The 24,415-nt window shown below is 43.2% G+C and overlaps 1 protein-coding gene across 1 annotated transcript in view; it reads right to left on the bottom strand.

Moving 5' to 3' along the window:
• cdk16 (cyclin dependent kinase 16) overlaps positions 1 to 24,415 on the bottom strand; it is a 61,525-nt gene that overhangs the window by 15,476 nt on the left and 21,634 nt on the right. Inside the window, exons 4-13 of the mRNA XM_056275534.1 lie at positions 20,850 to 20,980; positions 20,104 to 20,232; positions 18,298 to 18,354; positions 15,865 to 15,979; positions 14,500 to 14,594; positions 11,068 to 11,130; positions 9,663 to 9,786; positions 7,308 to 7,428; positions 650 to 747; positions 436 to 541 (exon numbers count right to left, since the gene is read on the bottom strand). Of these exons, the coding sequence (XP_056131509.1) occupies positions 436 to 541; positions 650 to 747; positions 7,308 to 7,428; positions 9,663 to 9,786; positions 11,068 to 11,130; positions 14,500 to 14,594; positions 15,865 to 15,979; positions 18,298 to 18,354; positions 20,104 to 20,232; positions 20,850 to 20,980 (1,039 nt within the window). The remainder of the gene's footprint in view (positions 1 to 435; positions 542 to 649; positions 748 to 7,307; positions 7,429 to 9,662; positions 9,787 to 11,067; positions 11,131 to 14,499; positions 14,595 to 15,864; positions 15,980 to 18,297; positions 18,355 to 20,103; positions 20,233 to 20,849; positions 20,981 to 24,415) is intronic.

Genomic DNA, 24,415 nt, shown 5'->3' on the forward strand with positions numbered 1-24,415 from the left:
ACATCTGATTCAACTAATCAAGGTCTTGGTCAGTAGGTAATTAGAAGAATCAGGTGTGTTAAATTAGGGTTGGAGTGAAAAATGGCAGGATGGTAGCTCTCCAGGAGCAGGGCTGGGCACCACTGCACTACAAGAGCCTCATTTGGCACACTAGTGGAATACAAAATATTGAACAGGCGCCTAAGGTTAAAAAAATAATTTCTGTTGGGAATAAACCCTGTCTGGTCAGAGACGACCAGAGCTCAACATGGTATCCTACACGTTGTATGTGTATCTACATGTGTATGTTTGTATTACACAATTAACATATTTTTGCATCGGTGTGTGTACACTGTGTGTTTCATATACTGGTGTATGTATAACCATTTTTGTGTTAATTTAGTCTCTAAATTATTAGTCTGCAGTATGTCTGTCTCTCTGTGCATGCGTGTGTACCTGGGTGTGTGATTGCTCAGTTTCTCTGCTCTGTAGTTGGGATAATTGTAGGAGATAAACTCTTCATTAGAGCTGATCCCAGGCCAGCTACCCTCTGTAGGAGTACCTACAAACACAGACAGACACACACAAAGAATATAGATTATGAATCTATACAGAGACATATTTAACTGTCTCTTTATATTAACCTGTCTGTGTATCTGAGATGTCTTACCCAGCAGTTTGAAGATAAAGTGCAATTCTTCCTCCACAGTAGAGCCAGGAAACAGAGGCCGGCCAGTGGACATCTCATAGAATATACAGCCAACCCCCCTGTGGACAGAAAAACAGACATAGAATAAACAGCCAACCCCACTTCAAACATACAGAAAACAGCTGAATCCCCCACAAACAGAAAACTTTTAGAATATACAACCAACCCCTCTTCAAAATGATGGGAGTTTCATAGAATATAAAGTTAAACCTCCTTTAGACAGACATACATCTCACAGAATATAGAGATCCAGTTCACTGTACTATACAGTGGCAAAGACACCACAGTGGCTTGGAGTTGTAGCTGCCACCCCCAATAAAAGTCTTGCCATCCCACTAGCCACTGCATTTGTCAACACAGGTATACAGACCACCACCTGATATAAAGGACAAAGATGAAGGACATAACACAGAGAGTGTTCCAGGGAGTGTGTGAAGCAGATGCTAGTAGTGTGTATGTGTATGTGCATGTGAAGTGTCCACCTGTGAGTGCAAGGGATTAATCCCAATAAATTCTGGTGTCTGAGAGCCGTGACTTTTTATAGTGCCTCCAGGCAGCAGACAGGCTCTGCAGCCACCCATGGGCCCAACAGTCATGCAGGGCCCAACAGTCATGCAGACACCCCACGACCAAGAGAACAGCCAGAGCCTAAAGCACCGCAAGCCCCCAAGGAGCACAAACAAGTCCCCAAAGGCACAAGCTGGGCACGCAACCCCAACACCAACTCCCAGATGCAGGCAAAGGATGGACCTGCAGGTGCAGGACCAGAGCCACAGACAGCAAGCACAGACTGCCGGCCCAGAGCCAGGCCCCATGATCAATAGAATGACGCACTGCCAGGACCGCCCACTGAGTGGGCAGGCAGACAGGGCCCCATGCCCATACATGCCCAATGTAGGGGCGAGGCCCACAGCACCTTCGCTGGGTAGATGCACCCTCCGGCCGCAGCCACCGAGCACACACCCACATAGCCGAATACACCTGGCCCCAGCCAGCCAATGGCAACCCCCCCCCCCGCCGCCCCAGGGTGGACAGGGCCCCAGCAGTGCCTGTGGACAGCCAGACATGTGGTCTCCCCACCAGCCCCTTGGCATGTCACAGAAAAGCCACACAGCAGAAACAAGTCCAGTAGCCCTGCACCCCACTCCATGGCCCACAATGACAAGCTGCCACCCAGGGGCCCCAGAAAGCACCTGGTAGTGCTCACCGCAGCCCTGTCGGAACACAGCAGGAAGGACACCACCCAGCACAGACAACAGAGCAATCCACCAGGGCAGGGGGCCGTCCTAGCCACCCCCCGGCCGACCACTCATCCACACAGACCTGCCGATGACCTGCCCATCCCAGTAGTCCCAGTACTTATTGTGCACTCATGTTATGTAGTTGACTGTGGCTGCTAATATTGATCCCTAAGCAAAGTCAAACACACAAATAAGCCAGTCAGGATATTAGAAGACCATTTATATGTTATTTATGTTTACCACTTAACATTGGAGGTGAACACTGGAGAAGAAGACTACTCATCACTCTATGAGAGAGGAAGAGTCCTGGTGAGTTAGCTTCTGATGACTAGCCCTGTCAAGTTAATACAAGTTGGTACGTTTATGGAGGAAGGGGTTGTGTAGTGGCACGCTCAGCCATATAGGACCTGTCATGATAACAGCTAGTATAAAGGGCAATATGACAATATGAATGTGGTCCATGATATACACAAACACATTTACACTAATGTTACACCGATTGTTGCATGTTGTTGATGGTAAATGGTTGCATGTTGCACCGATTGTTGCATGTTGTTGATGGTAAATTCCTACCAGGTGACATGGAGGGGATTTGTGTCAGAGCCTCGCAGACTGACTACAGGCATTCCACAGGGTTCGGTTCTGGGTCCTCTCCTTTTCTCCTTGTACACGACATCCCTGGGTTTTGTTATTCGCTCGCATGACTTCTTTTACCATTGTTATGCCGATGACACCCAGCTGATCTTGTCCTTTCCTCCCTCTGACACACAAGTAGAAACACGCATTGCTGCGTGCTTGACTGACATCTTGGAGTGGATGGCGACACACCACCTGAAGCTCAGTCTGGACAAGACAGAGCTGATGTTCCTCCTGGGGAAAGGTTGCCCGCACCAAGACCTGGCCATCACCATTGACAACACCATGGTGACGCCAACTCGGACTGTGAGGAATCTGGGTGTGATCCTAGACGACTAACTGTTGTTTGCTGAAAATATTGTATCGGTTGCTCGCTCCTGCAGATTTCTCCCCTATAACATCAGGAGGATTCGCCCATTCCTCACTGACCAGAGGGCACAGGTGCTCATCCAGGCTCTGGTCATCTCCCGGCTGGACTATGGCAACTCCCTCCTTGCTGGCGTCCCGGCGTCGGCCATCAGACCCCTGGAACTTGTTCAGAAAGCTGCAGCTCGTCTGGTGTTCAACCACCCTAAGTTCTCCCACACAACTCCCCTTCTCATGTCCCTACACTGGCTCCCAGTAGCTGCTCGGATCCAGTTTAAGACTCTGGTGCTAGCCTACAGGGCAGTGAAAGGAACAGGTCCTTCCTATCTTCAGGCCATGGTCAAGCCCTACACCCCCACCCGACCACTTCGCGGTGCTGCCTCGGGACGCCTGGTTGCCCCGTCGCTCAGAGGCCCTTGCTGCCGATCAACCCAGTCACGGCTCTTTTCTGTCCTGGCCCTACAGTGTGGAATGAACTCCCCACTGATGTCAGGACAGCGGAGTCGCTGCCCATCTTTCGGCGCAGGTTGAAAACTCACCTCTTCAAGAACTATTTCCCTGTTACTTGTTCTTAGCACTTATTGTATTCACTCATTTAAAAAAAAATCTTTCTTGCACTTTTACTTTAGCACTGGTTTTGCTCTTAGATGCTTGTTTAGATGCACTTATGACCTCTGATGACTAGTAGTTCTCCGGATTTCCTACGTTAAATGCACTTATTGTAAGTCGCTTTGGATAAAAGCGTCAGCTAAATGGCTGTAATGTAATGTAATGTAAATTAACAGATGTTATTACATTATTACTATTAAATTTGAATGCACACTTTTGAATACATATGTATTACAGTAGATGTAGCTACAGTAATATTGTGCTAATTTATTGAATGTCATTGATAAAAAGTTAACAGGGGTTATTACTGTTATTATTATTATAATTATGATTTCATGTCGGTTTATTGGCTGTTCAGTACATTTTTCTGTGTAGACTGTTTTATTTTTGTACACCCTGTTCTGAGAAAGCACAGATTCATGCTGAAACAATACCCACAGCCTGTCGCCATCACCCCCACCCCAAGAACGTCTGGTCCTTGCGGTGGTGGTAGGGACAGAAGTTTTTTTTTCTTGAACTGAGTGCACTCATAAAGACTTGCTGGGTACCCACTTTATTTAGTTTGTTATTTTTCTTGGGGACCTCTTTTGGGTCCAGTGTTATTATTACTCTGTGTCAACTTTTGATTCATCATCAGATAAACGGTCAACTGTGCCACTGTGTCCGTGATTATTCTTTTATCAGAGAGGTTTTAAAAAGAAGGTTTTTTTGTGTTTTTTTAAATTAGCCAGTCTCCTTATGATCCTAGAATTGACATACCCCTGTACTGGGCCTTATTTCCATCTTAGGTAAAATAAGTACAGTGGGTTACACTTATATTCAGGGAGAGGTTGTGGGATTTGCACCATGCCATTAGCTGCTCCACCTCCATCCTTTATGCAGATTCATCATTATTGCTGACGAGACCTAGTACTGTTGTGTATCATCTGCAAACTTGATGATGTGGTTGGTGTCAAATTTGGCAGTACAGTCAGGGGGTTAGCAGGGTGACGAGAGCGGGCTCAGGACGCAGTCCTGGGGTGAACCTGTGCCCACTAAGATGGAATTTGATTTGTGACTGCCCACCCTGACTGTCTGCTGCCTCCACATCAGGAAGTCCAGGACCCAGTTACAGGTACCAGTGTCCACGTCTAGCAACCTCAGCTTCTCCACCAGTTGTGGTATGATGGTGTTAAATGCCGAGCTGAAATCGATGAAGAGGTTCCTGGCGTAGGCGTTCTTCCCTTCCAGGTGTGACAAAGTGAGGTGGAGTGTGGTAGATATTGCGTCTTCCATGGATCGGTTGGTTCTATATGCAAACTGTAGGGAATCTAGGTTTGCAGTGAGACAGGCCTAGATGTGCTGCATGACAAGCTGCTCAAAGCACTTCATAACTATGGGAGTGAGGGCCACAGGGCAGAAGTCATTCATACTGGCTGGGTTTGACTTTTTGGGTAGGGGAATGATGGTGGCACTTTTGAGACTGTTGGGCACTACTGCTTGACTGAGCAAGGTGTTGAAGATGTCTGCAAACACACCAAGGTGTCCACTAGGCATTGGGACTATTTAACCCATAGCTGGGGGGCTGGTTCGTGGGCATCAGGGAATATCCACACACCGGTGGGCCTGCGTACCGCATGTCTAGGGGCCAGACCTCCTCTGAGTCTCTTGTAGTTCAGCCAGGGTCCAAGATGTACCCAGTTACCATGTATTGCCCTGAGGAGGCGCTACATAGGGCTTGCTGTTGGAGAGGCTATGTACTGGTAGGGAGAGACTTACGTGCTCAGCTCCCCTGTTCACATTTCTGCACCAGGTTTCTTGAGTATTGGAGTTATTGCAGCCATTTTGAGAGATGAGGGAACAAGACCAGAGGTAAGGGAGGAATGTATGATATCAGTTATTAAAGAGGATAGAGAAGGTAGACAGACTTTTACTAAATGAGTAAGAAGGGGGTCTAACTGACAGGTTGCTGATTTGGATTTGCGAATAAGCCAGATATTTCAGCAACCATTGGGAGTAGAGCCCTGCGCGGGATTGTTTTCTTAATCTGGCTCCCGCCGGATTTCTGACCATTACTGCCCGGTCCTGCTGGATCTGACCATTACCACCTGCTCCCACTGGATTTCTGACCATTATCACCCACTCTCGCTGGATTTTTGATCATTTCTCTACAGCAAAGTGCGACACATTCTTGATTATATCTTGTTTAATATGTGCAGGGAGAAGTGCTTTATCTTTGAAAGACAGCTTACTCTGACTGGGGAGAACAGAGCAGCTATGTCACCTCAGTCCAGAGATGCCGGACTTGTGCCCAGTGTACATCAACACTTTTGCACATTTGTCGCAGCTAACAAAGTCCAGTTCTTTTCCATCTTTGTCGCAACTGAGAAATTTTTCCACATATCAGACTTCCTTGCTTTGTTTTTGTATTGTAATGACCAACTTTGAGTTTCTTTTCAACTTCATTTGTTGACTCCATCTTTCTTGTTAGCGTTAGCTACATCGCGGGACCTGCAATTTGTTTTTTGACCACCCGCTCCTGCCCGCAGCAAAATTAAAACCGCCCGCTCCCGCGAGATTTGTGTTGGGTCCTCCAATCTCAATGCAGTCCTGTAGTTGGGAGTTTAAAACCAGATAGTGAAGAAGAGAGGGGAACATAGAAGGATGAATAAGATGAACTGTATGCAGTATTGTTCAACGAGGTCAATTGCTGATGAATATTTTCAATTTTGGCATTAAAAAAGGCCATGAAGGTGTTACATTGAGCAACTGAATACAGGTGAGCTGCAAGAGTGTCTGGTTGCTGTAAAATATTGTTTACCATGGAAGACAGGTCTCCAGTGTTCCATTCGCCTGATCTAATTGAATTTGCATAATAAGGTGATCTAGCTTTGGACAGAGCCTCTTTATATTGAAGTATGTGGTCATTATACATGCCATGAACAACAAGGCCAGTTTTCATGTAAAGGTGTTCCAGGTGACGGCCTTTAGCTTTAAGCTGGTGTAGTGCAGATGTAAACCAAGGGGCAGAGTGGGTAAAGGAAACAGACCAGGTTTTTAAAGCAGCGAGATCGTTTAAAATTAGAGACCAGTTCGTCTGGGGTGGATAAATTGTCTATGCTAGGGAGGTTATCAATTTCACTAGAAAGAGCAGATAAGTCAATATTCTTAATGTTACGGAACGTGACAAAAATTTTTTGGATACTGTTGAGTTAACATCGCAAGACACTAACTTGTGGTCGGAAATGGGCAAATCAGTTGCATTGCAATTAAGAGGCGTTACACCAGAGCAGCAAATCAGATCAAGTATGTGTAGTAATCATAATTTCCATCCATCCATTATCCAAACCACTTATCCTGCTGATGGCAGGCAGGGAGACACCCTGGACAGGCTGCCAGGCCATCACAGGGCTCACACACACACACACACACACACACACACACACACACACACACACACACACACACACACACACACACACACACACACACACACACACCTAGGGACAATTTAGTACGGCCGAGTCACCTGACCTACATGTCTTTGGACTGTGGGAGGAAACTGGAGCACCCGGAGGAAACCCATGCAGACACAGGGAGAACATGTAAACTCCACACACAGGATGACCTGGGACGACCCTCAAGGTTGGACTACCCCAGGGCTCGAACCCAGGACTTTCTTACTGTGAGGCGACCACACTAACCACTGTGCCGCCCATATAATAATAATGATAATAATAATAATACAGAAACTACCACTAGTCATAGTAAAGAGCATCATGAGTTACCACATGTCAATCTGTGTGGAGTAATCTGTGCTGCCTAGTAAGATGTCTGGTGGACGATACCACAGGGTCACCACTTCATTGGAATATGTCTTAGTAGGGATGGACTTTGCCCGGGCCAAACCTAGGGCAGAGACAGACTTGATTAAGATGGACTGCATTGTCATTCAGACAGAATGAACAGTACTTATCCTTAATTTTCCTCCTCTTCTAACCCCCATTTCTTTTATTTCTTCTACTTAGTGTAGATTTTAATTTAATTTAAATGTGCCTCATTGGTTGACAACAGTGCTTATTGCCAAAGCAAACATACTAATTCAAACAATAACTAAGACAGAAAATGGAAATGCATGTGAACATATATATGAACCCATGAATGTGAAAATATAAACGTTATTCTCCATCCCTCTGTCCTCATATCTATCTATCTGTCTATGGATCTGTCTGTCTATCTATCTTTCTATCTATCTATGTCTGTCTGTCTGTCTGTCTTTGTGTGTGTCCGTCCGTCCTTCTCTGGTTTACTCCATCTACCTGGTTTCAATGTATTAGGGCTCCAGACTAACATTTTACACTGGTGGATGTGATGCCAAATCTTTCAGTTAGTGATACCAGCACACCAGTTAGTGATACCAGCACATCAGTTAGTGATACCAGCACATCAGTTAGTGATACTAGCAAATCAGTTAGTGATACCAGTACATCAATTAGTGATACTAGCACATCAGTTAGTGATACCAGCACATCAGTTAGTGATACTAGCACATCAGTTAGTGATACCAGTACATCAGTTAGTGACACCAACACATCAGTTAGTGATACCAGCACATCAGTAAGTGATACTAGCACACCACTTGGTCACACCAAACATCCATCAAGGTGCATCACAAGTGCATGACTATATTTCTGAATTTGCATCTCTGATCATTTTTTCATCACCATGGATTACATACATGCCACTTCGTCACTGTATGTTGGGGAATGATTTAAACGAACCTTGTTACATGACACATTACACGACACATTCATCACACAGCTACAGACAGTCTAGACATGTGATTACTGATCCAGTATGAGTCATAGAGGTTTTATTCATATGTTGTGATTCCACCCCGCAAGCTGATCATTCTTGTGTTAGGCCTACTGACTGTTTTTTTGCCTCCATTAGTGTCTTCTGTCGCTGTATGCTGATGACTACACCATACGGTGTAGTCATCAGCATACAGCATGGGGAGAGCTGAATATTCAGTCAAGATGAGAAGTAGGCCTAACACAAGAATGATCAGCCTGCGGGGTGGAATCATAACATATGAATAAAACCTTTATGATTCACACTGGATCAGTTATGACATATCTACAGACTGTCTATAGCTGTGTGATGAATGTGTCGTGTAATGTAGTTCATGTAAATCATTACCGTATGCTGGGCAGTCAACCTTTTTTTTAATTTTTTTTTTTTACAGTCAACCCACTTTTTTTTTATAGTCAACTTATTTTTTGTGCGGTATTTATGTTTTCATTTTTGTGAACAGCATTTCATCTTTGGCAATATTGTATGTCCTGTTAAACTTAGTGATCATCTCTACCTCATCATGAGAACTGTGTGGCACTTCCCGGTGTTGATTCAACGCCGGGAAGGGGGCAGTGCCCTGCATTCTTTATGCCTATGGCTTTTGTTATGAAGCTTGAGGGTTACTTAAAATGGCCGCTGATGCACATTTTGAATGGTCTGCAACAGTTTACAATAAACCCAGCAGGTAGGTATAACACTTCTTGGGCATTTTAGTCGGAGGTGGCTGCTCCGTTTCCTTCATCAATTCCTCTGCTGGCTGTGTATGTTCCTCTGGGTTGGAATCGGTCTCTTCTGCCGACCCAGTTGTCAGCCTCGACAGACAAAGGTGGCACATGTGTTACAGGTATACTAAGTGGTGAGACATTTTTCTTACTGGGAAAACGAGTCTATTGTAGGCCTACGCTTCATTGTGACTGGAAATATCTCTTTTCACACTGCATGACAGTAAGTGTTTAGCTTCGCTTCCTTCTTAGTTTAATTGTATTGAGTGTTGTCATAGTTAGGAACACAAGCCAAACAAATACTCAAATATTGCCAGTAGGCATCCCAAAGCAGTATAATAAATAATGCACAAAAAAATCAGCAAACAGTTTGACCAAACCATGGCTTTATGATGTGTGAAAAAAAAACAACAACAAATAAGACTAAGAGTCAAGTCGTACCAGCACAACCAATTTTTACAATGGAACTGGAAAAAATTTATGGTTGCCTATGCAACCAAATTCGTCCCAGTCTGGAGCCCTGTGTACATATGTACATAACCCTAATTTGGGTCTCAGCCTCACCAAAGTCAGCCAGTTTGAGTTCTCCCTTGTCGTTGATCAGGAGGTTTTGTGGTTTCAAGTCTCGATGGAGGACTTTCCTCCTGTGGCAGTAGTTGAGACCTCTGAGCAGCTGGAAGAGAAACAGCTACAGAGGAGAAGAAAGGGACAGACTGTCTACATTACAGTTAAAATTAACAAACCCTGTAACGGTTAATTTATCAGCAGTTATACTGTCATATACCTGAATATATGTTAAATACTGTATATATATATATATATATATATATATATATATATATATATATATACACACACACACACACACACATACACACACACACGTATATATATACTATATACGTGTGTGTGTGTGTGTGTGTGTATGTGTGTGTATATATATACACTATATATGTAGTATAGTATATTGGCATTGGTAGCTGATGAGTGTGCGACGCACAAAACAAGCTTGTACTGCTATGTGTTAAAGTTTTTTTTCCTGCATCTATATTAACATTCCCCTCCTCATTTGTTGGGCACTTTTATCAACACCCTTGACAGTTTCCGAAGAAGAAAAAAAACGCTACACACACACACACACACACACACACACACACACACACACACACACACACACACACACACACACACACACACACACATACACACACACACACACACACACACACACACACACACACACATATATATATATATATATATATACTATATGCACACACACACACACACATATATACAGTGTAGATAAGTTGTATAGGATGTCCACGGACCACACAAATTTCCTGCCTGTGTGTACTCAGTATTTGTGCTGCCTTCACCCAAACTGCTCTCATACAAAATACGCACCAATCATAGGGAACGCAGACTTGTTGTATGTGCGGTTATGCTTGCAGTATGGGAGGCAACAGACTGGGGACTGTGTCTGTACTGCTACTAGCAGACCATGTCTTCAGCCCGGGGACACACGTTAGTCAGTGTTAAATAAAGCCTGTTAACTCCCTCATACTGGAGTCAAGGCAGACGTGCAAACAATGCAAGTGCTGCGTTCCCAGTATTAGCAGGGGAGAGGCCATGGAAACACACACATGACTCTGGAGAGACACACACACACACACACACACACACACACACACACACACACACACGTTGTGTCCACATCAACTCTCTCAACTTTCTTTGACAGATCAAAAATACAACTACGGTAAAAGTTAATCATTCATTAATATGAATAGCAATTAATCTTATGTCAATATATAATGTAATTAATATCTTGATCTACACTTCTAGTAATTAATATCAACTTCGTGTATAAATTATAGTATAAGTCCTCATTATAGAACATATAGTGCACAGCACAGTAGTTACATCAACAGATGCTTGTAGAAAATGCAGATGTAAAATGTTTCACCTTGACGTTGTGGACATGGATGGTGTTTCCACAGTCATCTAGGTACTGCTTCAGGTCTTTGTCCTAACACACACACACACACACACACACACACACACACACACACACACACACACACACACACACACACACTTGGTTCATGGGTGTTAAGATCTGCACTGCTGCTGAGGTCTCTGAGGACCTCAGGGGGGCAGCGCAGCAGCCCTCATCAGTAAATAGTCCGTTTACCTTTGTCGTGTTTCAGTTATCCACACTTGTCTCAACAGGTGTTCCCACCCCAGGTCAGAGAATTGGGTTTGGACTTCTTTTAAATGAACCCACCGGGTGATCTGCCACAGTTTGAACCTGATTAATTCGTCCTGCCAACCGTCTTCCCTTTTCTGAACTTTTTATGTTTGTTCTAACCAAAAGTGTCTTCTAATCCATTCAGTCTCTATGTCTCCCATCTATATGACGACTCACCTAACTGCTGCTATACATGTTACCACAACTGCAATGGCAAAAAGCAATTAGAAATATAATTTCCCCATTTAGTTTGATTTTCACCTCCTTTCCTTCTACCATTGATATACCTGCTCCTGTAACTTTTTTTCTAACCATCCAGGCACATAACAGTAGATGTGCTTTGTACTTCAATGTGGACACTTTAATCCTACTACTGGGGCCACACACTTTTCATATGCCAAACCTGGGCATGACACATAAAAATTTCCATAATTCAGTCCAAGTTCAATATTTATATTCAGTATATATTGAAGGCGGCATGGTGGCACAGTGGTTAGCACGGGTGCCTCACAGCAAGAAGGTCCTGGGTTCAAGCCCCAGGGTAGTCCAACCTTGGTGGGTCATCCGGGGTCGTCCTCTGTGTAGAGTTTGTATATATTGAATATTGAATAATGATTAATGAAGGCTCAAACTCTTCTACCATGGTGAGAATGGGAGGAGATATGGGGTAGGGGTAATTCTGAAGGAAGAGTATGTCAAGAGTGTGCTGGAGGTGAAGCATCTCAGACAGAGTGATGAGTATGAAGTTGGAAATCAAAGGTGTGATGGTGGATGTTATCAGTGCAAGTTGGGTGTGAGATGGAAGAGAAAAAATAATTCTGGAGTGAGTTGGATGAAGTGGTAGAGAGGGTACCCAAGGAGGAGAGAGTGGTGATCGGAGCGGACTTCAGTGGGCATGTTGGTGAAGGGAATAGAGGTGATGAGGAGGTAATGGGTAGGTATGGTGTCAAGGAGAGAAATCTGGAAGGATAGATGGTGGTGGATTTTGTGAAAAGGATGGAAATGGCTGTGGTGAATACATATTGCAAGACGAGGGAGGAACACGGTGACGTACAAGAGTGGAGGAAAGTGCACACAGGTGGACTATATCTTATGTAGGAGGCACAATCTGAAAGGGATTGGAGACTACAAGGTGGTGACAGGGGAGAATGTAGCTAGGCAGCATCAGACATTGGTCTTTAGGATGATTTTGGAGATTGAAAAGAGGAAGAGAGGAAAGGCAGAGCCAAGCATCAAATGGTAGTAGAAAGGAAGACTGGTGTGTGGCGTTCAGGGAGGAGTTAAGACAGGCACTGGGTGGTAGTGAAGAGTTGCTGGATGGCTGGGCAACCACTGCAGAAATAGTGAGGGAGACAGCTAGGAAGGTACTTGGTGTTTCATCAGGACAGAGGAAAGAAGACAAGGAGACTTGGTGGTGGAATGAGGAAATACAGGAAAGTATACAGAGGAAGAGGTTGGCAAAGAAGAAGTGGGATAGTCAGAGAGATGAAGAAAGTAGACAGGAGTACAAGGAGATGCAGCATATAGTGAAGAGAGAGGTGGTGAAGGCAAAGAAAAAGGTGTATGGTTAGTTGTATGACAGGTTAGACACTAAGGAAGGAGAAAAGGACTTGTACCGACTGGCTAGACAGAGGGACCGAGCTGGGAAGGATGTGCAGCAGGTTAGGGTGATGAAGGATAGCGATGGAAATGTGCTGACCAGCGAGGAGAGTGTGTTGAGAAGGTGGAAGGAGTACTTTGAGGGGCTGATGAATGATGAAAAGGAGAGAGAGAGAAGGTTGAATGATGTGGGGATAGTGAATCGGGAAGTGCAGTGGATTAGCAAGGAGGAAGTGAGGGCAGCTATGAAGAGGATGAAGAGTGGAAAGGCGGCTGGTCCAGATGACATACCTGTGGAGGCATGCAGATGTTTAGGAGGGATGGCAGTGGAGTTCTTAACTAGATCGTTTAACACAATCACATAAAGTGAGAAAATGCCTGAGGAGTGGAGAAGAAGCATACTGGTACCGATTTTCAAGAATAAGGGTGATGTGCAGAACTGTAGCAACTACAGAGGTATAAAGTTGATCAGCCACAGCATGAAGATATGGGAAAGAGTAATAGAAGCTAGGTTAAGAGGAGAGGTGATGATCAGCAGCAGCAGTATGGTTTTATGCCAGGAAAGAGCACCACAGATGTGATGTTTGCTTTGAGAATGTTGATGGAGAAGTATAGAGGTCAGAAGGAGTTGCATTGTGTCTTTGTAGATTTAGAGAAAGCATATGACAGGGTGCCAAGAGAGGAGGTGTGGTATTGTATGAGAAAGTCGGGAGTGGCAGAGAAGTATGTAGGAGTGGTGCAGGATATGTATGAGGGCAGTGTGACAGTGGTGAGGTGTACAGTTGGACTGATGGATGGGTTCAAGGTGGATAGCAAATTTTGCTATAGGGGTGATGTTTGCAGTACCAAGTACCAAGTACTACTTTATCTTGGACCACAAGAGAAAATGAGACGAGGAAGTGTCCTTCAAAAGTGTGCTGAATTCGCTCTCTCTCTACATTAAGTGTTTTCATATACCACCTCCTCACTGTCCATTTTGCCATTGACTAGAGGCAAATTAACTCCTCTTCTTCATTTATTAATTCCTACACAATAAAATACTCCAAACCTGGTGGCCTGTCCAGGGTGTCTCCCCGCCTGCCTCCCAATGACTGCTGGGATAGGCTCCAGCATCCCCGCGACCCTGGAGCAGGATAAGCGGTTTGGATAATGGATGGACGAATGGGGAAAAAAAAGTCAACATGCCCACAAATGACCAGCAGGGCTTCGCCATGAGGGGATACCATCTACAGTGGAAAACCAGGAAAACCAAATCCCAAAAAGTAAAGCGAGTAGAGTCGAATAGAGTGGAGTCGAGTTGAGCCGGTACCATGCAGTGGAAAAGGGGCATAAGTGGTTATCAAGTTTAGTGGCTGCATGAAGGCGTGTGAGAAGAGGCAGACTGTAGGTTACAACATACTATGATAGTGCTATGAGTGGTGTTGTGCTATCAGATCCCCACCACATGTGAGAATGTAAGTCTGTGTATGTGTGAATGCATGTGTGCATATATGGTGAATGCATGTGTGCATGTACGAACGCATGTGTCCATGTATGAGTGTGACTCACCAGATACTCAAAGACCAGCGTGAGAGACTTCTGTGTGTGTATGATGTCATGCAGCGTGACGATGTTCGCATGTTTCAAGTCCTTTAACAGAGATACTGTGGGAGAGGTAACACACACACAAACACACACACATTAAAAAACATACATATTACATGCACACAAATGCATATCAACAATTGAAAAACACACATTCATAAGTAAGTTAATCAAGTAATGAATAACTATTGTAAGTGTCTATCTAGTACAAACTACATACCACCTCTGATAACTATCATTACCACAGGAACTGTGTAAGGAGATAGTACAAACTGCGGAAAGAAGGTATAAACTGTTGAGGGTGGCAGTAAAAAGTATAGAGATAGTATAAACTGTAGTATAAACTGTACAGGGCCATAGTATAAACTGTATAGGACCATAGTATAAACTGTAGTATAAACTGTACAGGACCATAGCATAAACTGTAGTATAAACTGTACAGGACCATAGCATAAACTGTAGTATAAACTGTATAGGACCATAGTATAAACTGTAGTATAAACTGCACAGCACCAAAGTATAAACTGTAGTATAAACTGTACAGGGCCATAGTATAAACTGTATAGGACCACAGTATAAACTGTAGTATAAACTGTACAGGACCATAGTATAAACTGTCTAGGACCATAGCATAAACTGTAGTATAAACTGTACAGGACCATAGCATAAACTGTAGTATAAACTGTATAGGACCATAGTATAAACTGTAGTATAAACTGCACAGCACCAAAGTATAAACTGTAGTATAAACTGTACAGGGCCATAGTATAAACTGTATAGGACCATAGTATAAACTGTAGTATAAACTGTACAGGACCAAAGTATAAATTGTAGTATAAACTATACAGGACCATAGTATAAACTATATAGGACCACAGTATAAACTGTAGTATAAACTGTACAGGACCATAGCATAAACTGTAGTATAAACAATACAGGACCATAGTATAAACTATATAGGACCATAGTATAAACTGTAGTATAAACTGTGCAGGACCATAGCATAAACTGTAGTATAAACTGTACAGCACCATAGTATAAACTGGACAGGACCATAGTATAAACTGTACAGGACCATAATATAAACTGTAGTATAAACTGTACAGGACCATAGTATAAACTGTATTGGGAGATGGCATAAACTGTAGAGAAAGATAGTAAAAAGTGTACAAGGAAATAGTATAAACTGAAAAGGGAGACGGTACAGACTCTGCACCTTATCTGAACAGTGTATCATTCCTAGGGATACAGTACTGACTGTATGCACCTCCCTTGCAGCTGTGCCTGTGGACAGTACAGACAATGTAGAGAATACTATAAACTGTTTACCTTCTCTGATAGCTGTGCAGGGAGCTCCCTCTTCATGCTCCAGTCGAATCTCCTTCAAAGCCACTAGGTTATCAGTCAGTTTACTTCTCCCCTTATAGACTGTAGCATATGTGCCCTTAAGGGGGGGGGGTATATGAAGTACTTTGTTAGTAATACCCCACTGAAATGTTAAGTATAAAAGAAAGCAATTACTCATTACTGACAAGCTGGCGTTTGTCAAAGTCAAGGGGACACTCAAACAGTGCACCAGCCAATCGAGGAGAGAAGGACAACAGCTGTGTAAGTGTAAACCAGCAGTGATTCTGTATGTGGCGGGAGTGTCAGAACAGCTGAGACGCGTATTTTCCAAACACCGTGTCTCAGTTGCTTTCAAACCCCAAAACACGCTGTGCCAGAAATTGGTCCACCCTGAGGATCAGGACCCCCGGCATAAACAGAGCAATATAGTGTACGCTGTTAAGTGCTAGGAGGATTGCCGTGACTTGTACGTCAGGGAAAATAAACAGACGCTGGCCAAGAGGATAGCACAACACATGAGAGCTAATGTGTCAGACCAGGACTCCACAGTCTACACCATCTACAGGCAAGTGGCCACTCTTTCAGGGATAAGGATGCGCACATCCTTGATAGGGAGGAACGCTGGTTTGAACGGGGAGTCAAAAAGGCCCTCTATGTGAAGAGGGAACGACCATCCCTGAACCGGGTCGGGGCTAAGAGTACATCTGTCACCATCTTACAATGCTGTGATTGCGAACATTTCCAAATCCTCTGTGAATAGTACATATGGCCACAGATCTTGTTGTTGTTGTTGTTGTTGTTGTTGTTGTTGTTGTTGTTGTTGTAAGTGGTCTTAGCCGTTTTTAAGCTGGAGGAGAATGATGCTAGAAGACACTGATAGTCACTGAGGTCATTGGACTTTGGACTCTCTGGTTTTACACCATTTTCTCTCTGCTGCTCTGAGCACCGCCCTTTGCTCTCTGATAACCTCAGTGAGCCATGGACTCTTTACCAAAAAAGGCCCACATTTTATTTGGCATATTTGGGCCATATTTGCCATTATACATGTGGGCCACTTCAGGCTCACATCCATTTTGTCAGGGCCAGAAGAAGGCCATCAGTGCCGCATAATTGCCTGAAGTGGCCCACATCCAGATGCTATCTGGGTCTCTAAGTGAGGGCTACATGATTTCTTCGACACTGTGGCATCTGTACACCAACCTTCGTTTATGTAGAAGCATACGCTGCCACCCTGTATTTTTCCCGATACATCCATTTCATGATCCGTCCGAAGGAATTGGAACTGCAGCAGACAAAGTGTACTGTCCACTCAGCCAGGTTTCAGTGAGACACAGGGCAGCAGATCTGGAAAAGTCTGAGTTTTTTTCCATTTATGAGTAGGAATTCATCCATCTTGTTGGGCAGAGAGCGGACAATCACCAAGTGGCTTGACAGGAGCACAGGTCTAAATCCCCGCTGTTGCAGTCGAGCGCTCCGGCTGCTTACCCCTTCGACATCTTCGTCATAGTCCGGACAGGGCTGTACCAATTAAGACCTTGGCAGGGATGTCTGGGTAGCATATCGATCTATTCCATTGTCTACCAATACGGGATCTCCAGTTCAAATCCCCGTGTTACCTCCGGCTTGGTCGGGCGTCCCTGCAGACACAATTGGCCATGTTGTGGGTGGGAAGCTGGATGTGGGTAAGAGTGGGATAATTGGCTATGTACAATTGGGGACAGAAAAAAATGGGGGGGAAATTAAAAATAAATAAATAAAACCTAGGCAAGACTTCCATTAACACGTTCCATTAAAGTCGGTAAAAAAAATTGTGCTCAGTTTGTCCAGTGGACAGTTGGAGACTTAAAAGTTCTTCCTTGCTGTATGTCATCAGTGAGCAGGCGCTGGAAACTAAACAAACAAAACAGAAAAAGTACAAGAGAGTGCAGTACCAAGGCAACCATCTGCGGTGCCATCTTGATGACGTCTATGGCGACAGATGTACTCTTAGACCCCCCAGTTAGGGAGGGTTACTACCTTCTCCCATATAAGGGTGGGGATACCTGCAGTCAGTTTAGACTGAAGAGGTCACTTAGGTGAGTGATGAGTGATGAAACATTTCTCTCGATAAATGTTGTGTCCAGATGAACTGATTCAACTTTCTGTGATTTCCTTACCTGGATTATTGAGCAGCATCAAGACTACACTGAGAGTGCTATGAGGAAGTACTGAGAGATCGCTAGGTTACACAATAAAGATGTTGCTGGGTTATAATGCTGTGAGTTTGCCAGGTTATAGAAATGAATAGTTGTACTTTAGAGGCGTCATCAAATAGCCACAAGATAAAGATGGCTGGCTGATAGAAGACCTGATGAAGGGTGTAGAAGAATAAGCTGATGCAGAGGAATAAGCTCAGTTAGGCTAGGGTTCCCTTACCTCTCCCAGTTTGTCAAGCTTGACATATGTTTCCAGTTTCCCAAATCCAATCTCTGACTGCATGACAGACAGACAGGTAGAGTGAGAGACAGGAAGACAAACAGACAGAAAGTAGGAAGAAGGAAAAGATGAAGTCAGCCTACCTCAACTACTATAACGTAAGTTTAGTAGGGTTCAACCAATACATCCGATCCTTGACGTAGCAGGCCAATATTAGCCTTTTTTTGCCTATTGGACATCAGTAGCATCTGCTTCTGCCAATATCAAAGATGTTGTTCTTAAATACATGAGGTCATTTTCCTGGAGGTGGATCAAATAGATTTAATGGTGCTGGCAGCTTGCACTTGTTGCCTAGGTTCAATGAAAGGGATACTGATATCCTTTTTGTTGTATGAGTCTGTCATCACGTCGAGGGCCTGGCCAGATGAAGGTATAAAAAGATGCTGTTACAGTGCGTTCTCGCTGGGAAGGCCCAGAAAGTCTTGTGTGTCCTTAGCCTTGTTGACTGTTCTGGTTATGGCGAGGATAAAGCAGCTGTGTTAAGAGAATATAAGCTAGTTCCTGAGAACTACAGGCAGAGCTTTAGAACTTGGGGTAGGGGCTGACAAGCAAACCCATGTTGACTTTTCAATGGCTGCTGGCTTTAAAAAAAAAATACATCCCTTTATTTTATTTCACTTTATAGGCACCAAGCACTTCAGTTTAGTTTAAATCTTCATATTTTGTATATTCTCTATAGTTTTTGCTTTATATTTTTGTGAATTATTGTGTGAATTTTTGATATTTGTTTTGTTTTTTGTGAAGATGGCTGTGCAAATTCGCATTTGCAGCAGCCTCACCCAGTGCCAGTGTGGGAAGATGGCAGCACGAATTCACATTTGTGGCGGCCTCATCCAGTACCGTCCATGCAGTGTCTTTGTCCACGTCCGAGTCTAAGTTTTGTCTTCGTTTGATGGCTGGAGAGCTGCCGCTGGATCGGCTGGGAGAGCGGGGCAGGCTAAGCTAACTGCTAGCCCATATGGACCGGCAGTTCCAATAACACCAAGGGCGGTCTGGTATTTTTTTTCTCTTTTTCACAAGCTGAAATATGCTGTTTTTATGTGTTACATAAGCATAGTCAGGACATTTCTTTAAATGCAAGGAGAACCAAAAGTAGCTCCTCTCAACAACAAAGAACACAAGTTCAACATGAACCTCTGTCTTTCTGCATGTGTGTGTTCAGCAGGAGGAGCAGCAGCACCTAGCACCTGGTGAGGAACAGTCATTCTGTCTGCTACACACTTGGATAGGGTTGTGTACTGGTGAGAATCTAGTGATCTGATATGTATCACGATGCAGAGTTATGATTCAGTATATCGTGATATATTGTGATACTGTAAGAAAGGTGATATATTGTGATATTGTAAGAAAGGTGATATATTTTGGTTTCATAGGTCTGTGTTCTTTGTGCTTATGCTACTTCCTGTCTCAGTTTATGTTGGTGGGTTGGAGTGGAAGAGTCAAATGGTTGAAGATAGATTACAACACTGTTATCTAGCGGTCGTGGGATTACACACAACACAACAGGTTTGTCACCAACCTTTACATGTAAACAATTAAAAATCCATACAGTGGTTTTGAGAACTGATACAGTATCACAAAAGATAATATTGTGATACTCAAGTGTATCGATATTTTCTTACACCCCTACACTTGGATGAGGATTTTGTGTGCTTGTGCTACATTTCCGTACAAACTGAACTGAATAAAAGATATGTGAAGTGGGAACAGTTGTGTTGCTGCTACACAGTGTCTGCGGGGTGTTACCAGAGACACTTTGCGGAGGCGTCTGCTGATTGGCTGGTCGAACAGAGCAGGACTGGTCAGGTTAAACTTCGCCAGGTAGGCGTCTGGTAACCGAATATCAGCCGGTAATGACAGCCGTTTGTTGATGTCCTGCAACACACACACACACACACACACGAAAATTACCTCTGTCCAGGTACTTCCATGAGTGTGTTCATATGTATGTGTAATATGTGTATATGTGTTATATGTGTATATGTGTTATATGTGTATATATGTGTAATGTGTATCATGTGTGTAATACGTGTATATGTGTGTATATGTGTAATATGTGTATGTGTGTCATATGTGTAATATGTGTCTATATGTGTAATGTGTATATGTTTGTTATGTGTATCATGTGTATATATGTGTCATATATATATATGTATATTTGTAATGTGTATGTGTGCCATGTCTAGTATATGTGTGTAATTTGTATGTTTGTAATGTGTCATGTGTGTTAAATGTGTATATATATATGTGTGTGTGTATGTGTCATATGTGTATGTGTGACATATGTGTATATGTGTGATATGTGTGTATATGTGTATGTGTGTAATGTGTAGTATATGTGTGTAATTTGTATGTGTGTTAAATGTGTGTATATGTGTCATGTGTATATGTGTGTTAAATGTGTATATATATGTGTCATATGTGTGTGGCATATGTGTGTATTTGTGTCATATATGTATATGTGTGTGCATGTGATATATGTGACTGTGTACCTCAGTAGACAGTTTCTTGCGTGCCAGCTGGTTTCTGAGGCGAAGCCTAACAGGGCTGTGGACGTCATCTGACGAGGAGGCTTGATCACTCTCACCATCAGAGCACATCTTTACATCCTCATGTACTATCTCTGTGCACACAAATACACACACACACACACACACACACACACACGTAGAGCACATATTTCAACCCCTTCTCATTCACAGGTCATCAAATACTGATGCTTTATCGAGCCCCTCGGCGTCTGATACTGACGCACAAAGAACCTTTAAGAATCTGTATGAGATGCACGGGGCTTTCAGCTAACCTCTATCTCAGCCCATCTGTGGCCATATCTGACACTCAGAGCAACTGCCCCGGCCATCCATTCACTCCAGTATTAACCCCACTGGGGCGTTATGAGACTTACTGCACACTTTACTGCCCGGTAGTATTTTCCTCACTGTCAATTCCTTTTTTTCTTTTTCTTCTTTTTTTTTTGGGAGGGGGGGGCTATTTTTTACTGGAATATTTTTTATTTTAATCTAATTTTAATGTAATTTTTTAAATTGGAATATTTTTTATTTTTTGGAATATTTTATTTGGCCCTGTGATGGTCTGGCGGCCTGTCCAGGGTGTCTCCTCGCCTGCCACCCGATGACTGCTGGGATAGGCTCCAGCATCCCCGTGACCCTGAGAGCAGAATAAGCGGTTTGGATGATGGATGGACATTTTATTTTTCATATTCAAACCCATTTTACAACCATTGAACACAACTTTTTATAGTTTTGCACTTCAGTGCTTGCTGTACTGTTATTGTTGCTACACGATCAGTGATTTTAAAACTGCAGCTACGAGGTTTAAGGGGCTTTTACACACTCATCAACATTCAGGCAACATTCATCTTGAAAGTTGTGTTGAGACTTTGTGTTGAGATGCATTGTTTAGCTCTGAAAAAATGATCCTATTGAATTTTATTTGTCATCTTTCAACTTGAAGCAACTGTTCAGAAAATTCCACCATTTCGTTTTTTGGATTTTTTCCCCCTTTTTCTCCCCAATTGTACTTGGCCAATTACCCCACTCACCCGTCCCGGTCTCTGCTCCACCCCCTCTGCTGATCCGGGGAGGGCTGCAGACTACCACATGCCTCCTCCCATAAATGTGGAGTCACCAGCCGCTTCTTTTCACCTGACAGTGAGGAGTTTTGCCATGGGGACGTAGCGCGTGGGAGGGTCACACTATTCCCCCCAGTCCCCCCCCCCCCGAACAGGCGCCCCAACCAACCAGAGGAGGTGCTAGTGCAGTGACCAGGAGACATACCCACATCTGGCTTCCCACCTGCAGACACGGCTCATTGTGTCTGTAGGGACACCCAACCAAGCCACAGGTAACACGGGGATTCGAACTGTCAATCCCCGTGTTGATAGGCAACGGAGTAGACTGCCACGCCATCCGGACACCCCTGCGTTGAATGTATTTTTTTACGTGAGGGTTTAAAAGCACATTACTCTGTTTGTAAACAGTTTAATGATTAATGCTGGCTTCATGAAGTGTTAGATAACTGACCGACTTCCTGACCTGAATTACCGGTCTGTAGACCAAGGCCGTGCCCCCCTGTGCCATGGCAAAAAAGGCAAATTAAACATAGTTAAACATTTTTTATCGCTGCAGAACATTGCAGAAATTGATCATTCACAATCACAGAGTTCTAAAATTGATCTGCAGAATTTAGGAAGTTTTACAATGGATTCCTATGGGGCCAGTATAGTATGAGTACTACTAAAGGGTAGTATAGCAGTACAGTATAGTACTGTAAAGTGGTCTTGTGTGTATGATATAAAGCAAAGTATTTTATGGCCTAATGTAAATGGAAAACAGCATAGTGTATATAAAGTACAGTATAGTAGACAGTGTGGTCTATTGGCAGTGCATAACATAAAACAGATGATATATACACTACCGTTCAAAAGTTTGGGATCACCCAAACAATTTTGTGTTTTCCATGAAAAGTCACACTTATTCACCACCATATGTTGTGAAATGAATAGAAAATAGAGTCAAGACATTGACAAGGTTAGAAATAATGATTTGTATTTGAAATAAGATTTTTTTTACATCAAACTTTGCTTTCGTCAAAGAATCCTCCATTTGCAGCAATTACAGCATTGCAGACCTTTGGCATTCTAGCTGTTAATTTGTTGAGGTAATCTGGAGAAATTGCACCCCACGCTTCCAGAAGCAGCTCCCACAAGTTGGATTGGTTGGATGGGCACTTCTTTGAGCAGATTGAGTTTCTGGAGCATCACATTTGTGGGGTCAATTAAACGCTCAAAATGGCCAGAAAAAGAGAACTTTCATCTGAAACTCGACAGTCTATTCTTGTTCTTAGAAATGAAGGCTATTCCATGCGAGAAATTGCTAAGAAATTGAAGATTTCCTACACCGGTGTGTACTACTCCCTTCAGAGGACAGCACAAACAGGCTCTAACAGGTACTATTTAATGAAGATGCCAGTTGGGGACCTGTGAGGCGTCTGTTTCTCAAACTAGAGACTCTAATGTACTTATCTTCTTGCTCAGTTGTGCAACGCGGCCTCCCACTTCTTTTTCTACTCTGGTTAGAGCCTGTTTGTGCTGTCCTCTGAAGGGAGTAGTACACACCGGTGTAGGAAATCTTCAATTTCTTAGCAATTTCTAGCATGGAATAGCCTTCATTTCTAAGAACAAGAATAGACTGTCGAGTTTCAGATGAAAGTTCTCTTTTTCTGGCCATTTTGAGCGTTTAATTGACCCCACAAATGTGATGCTCCAGAAACTCAATCTGCTCAAAGAAGTGCCCATCCAACCAATCCAACTTGTGGGAGCTGCTTCTGGAAGCGTGGGGTGCAATTTCTCCAGATTACCTCAACAAATTAACAGCTAGAATGCCAAAGGTCTGCAATGCTGTAATTGCTGCAAATGGAGGATTCTTTGACGAAAGCAAAGTTTGATGTAAAAAAAATCTTATTTCAAATACAAATCATTATTTCTAACCTTGTCAATGTCTTGACTCTATTTTCTATTCATTTCACAACATATGGTGGTGAATAAGTGTGACTTTTCATGGAAAACACAAAATTGTTTGGGTGATCCCAAACTTTTGAACGGTAGTGTATATATATATATATGTGCTGTCAAACATACATTTTTCTTAATCGCGATTAACCGCTGAATTTCAGTAGTTAATCACGATTAATCACAATTTTTATCGCACGTTTAAAATTCTATTATTTTGCATTTCACAGCAGTTTTTAAGTCCATATGAACAATGTAACGCAATTCTTACTAGTGTATCTTGATTGGGAATCAAATTAATGCAAAGAAAGTTACTTTATGAACTTGCCTTTTTGATTTATTTCAAATCAAATTTCATACAGGCCATGTATGTGTGAAAGAGTAATAGAAGCTAGGTTAAGAGGAGAGGTGATGATCAGTGAGCAGCAGTATGGTTTCATGCCAGGAAAGAGCACCACAGATGCGATGTTTGCTTTGAGAATGTTGATGGAGAAGTATAGAGAAGGCCAGAAGGAGTTACATTGTGTC

This window comes from Lampris incognitus, chromosome 2 (genome assembly GCF_029633865.1).
Source record: "Lampris incognitus isolate fLamInc1 chromosome 2, fLamInc1.hap2, whole genome shotgun sequence".
NCBI classification, from domain to species: Eukaryota; Metazoa; Chordata; class Actinopteri; order Lampriformes; family Lampridae; genus Lampris; species Lampris incognitus.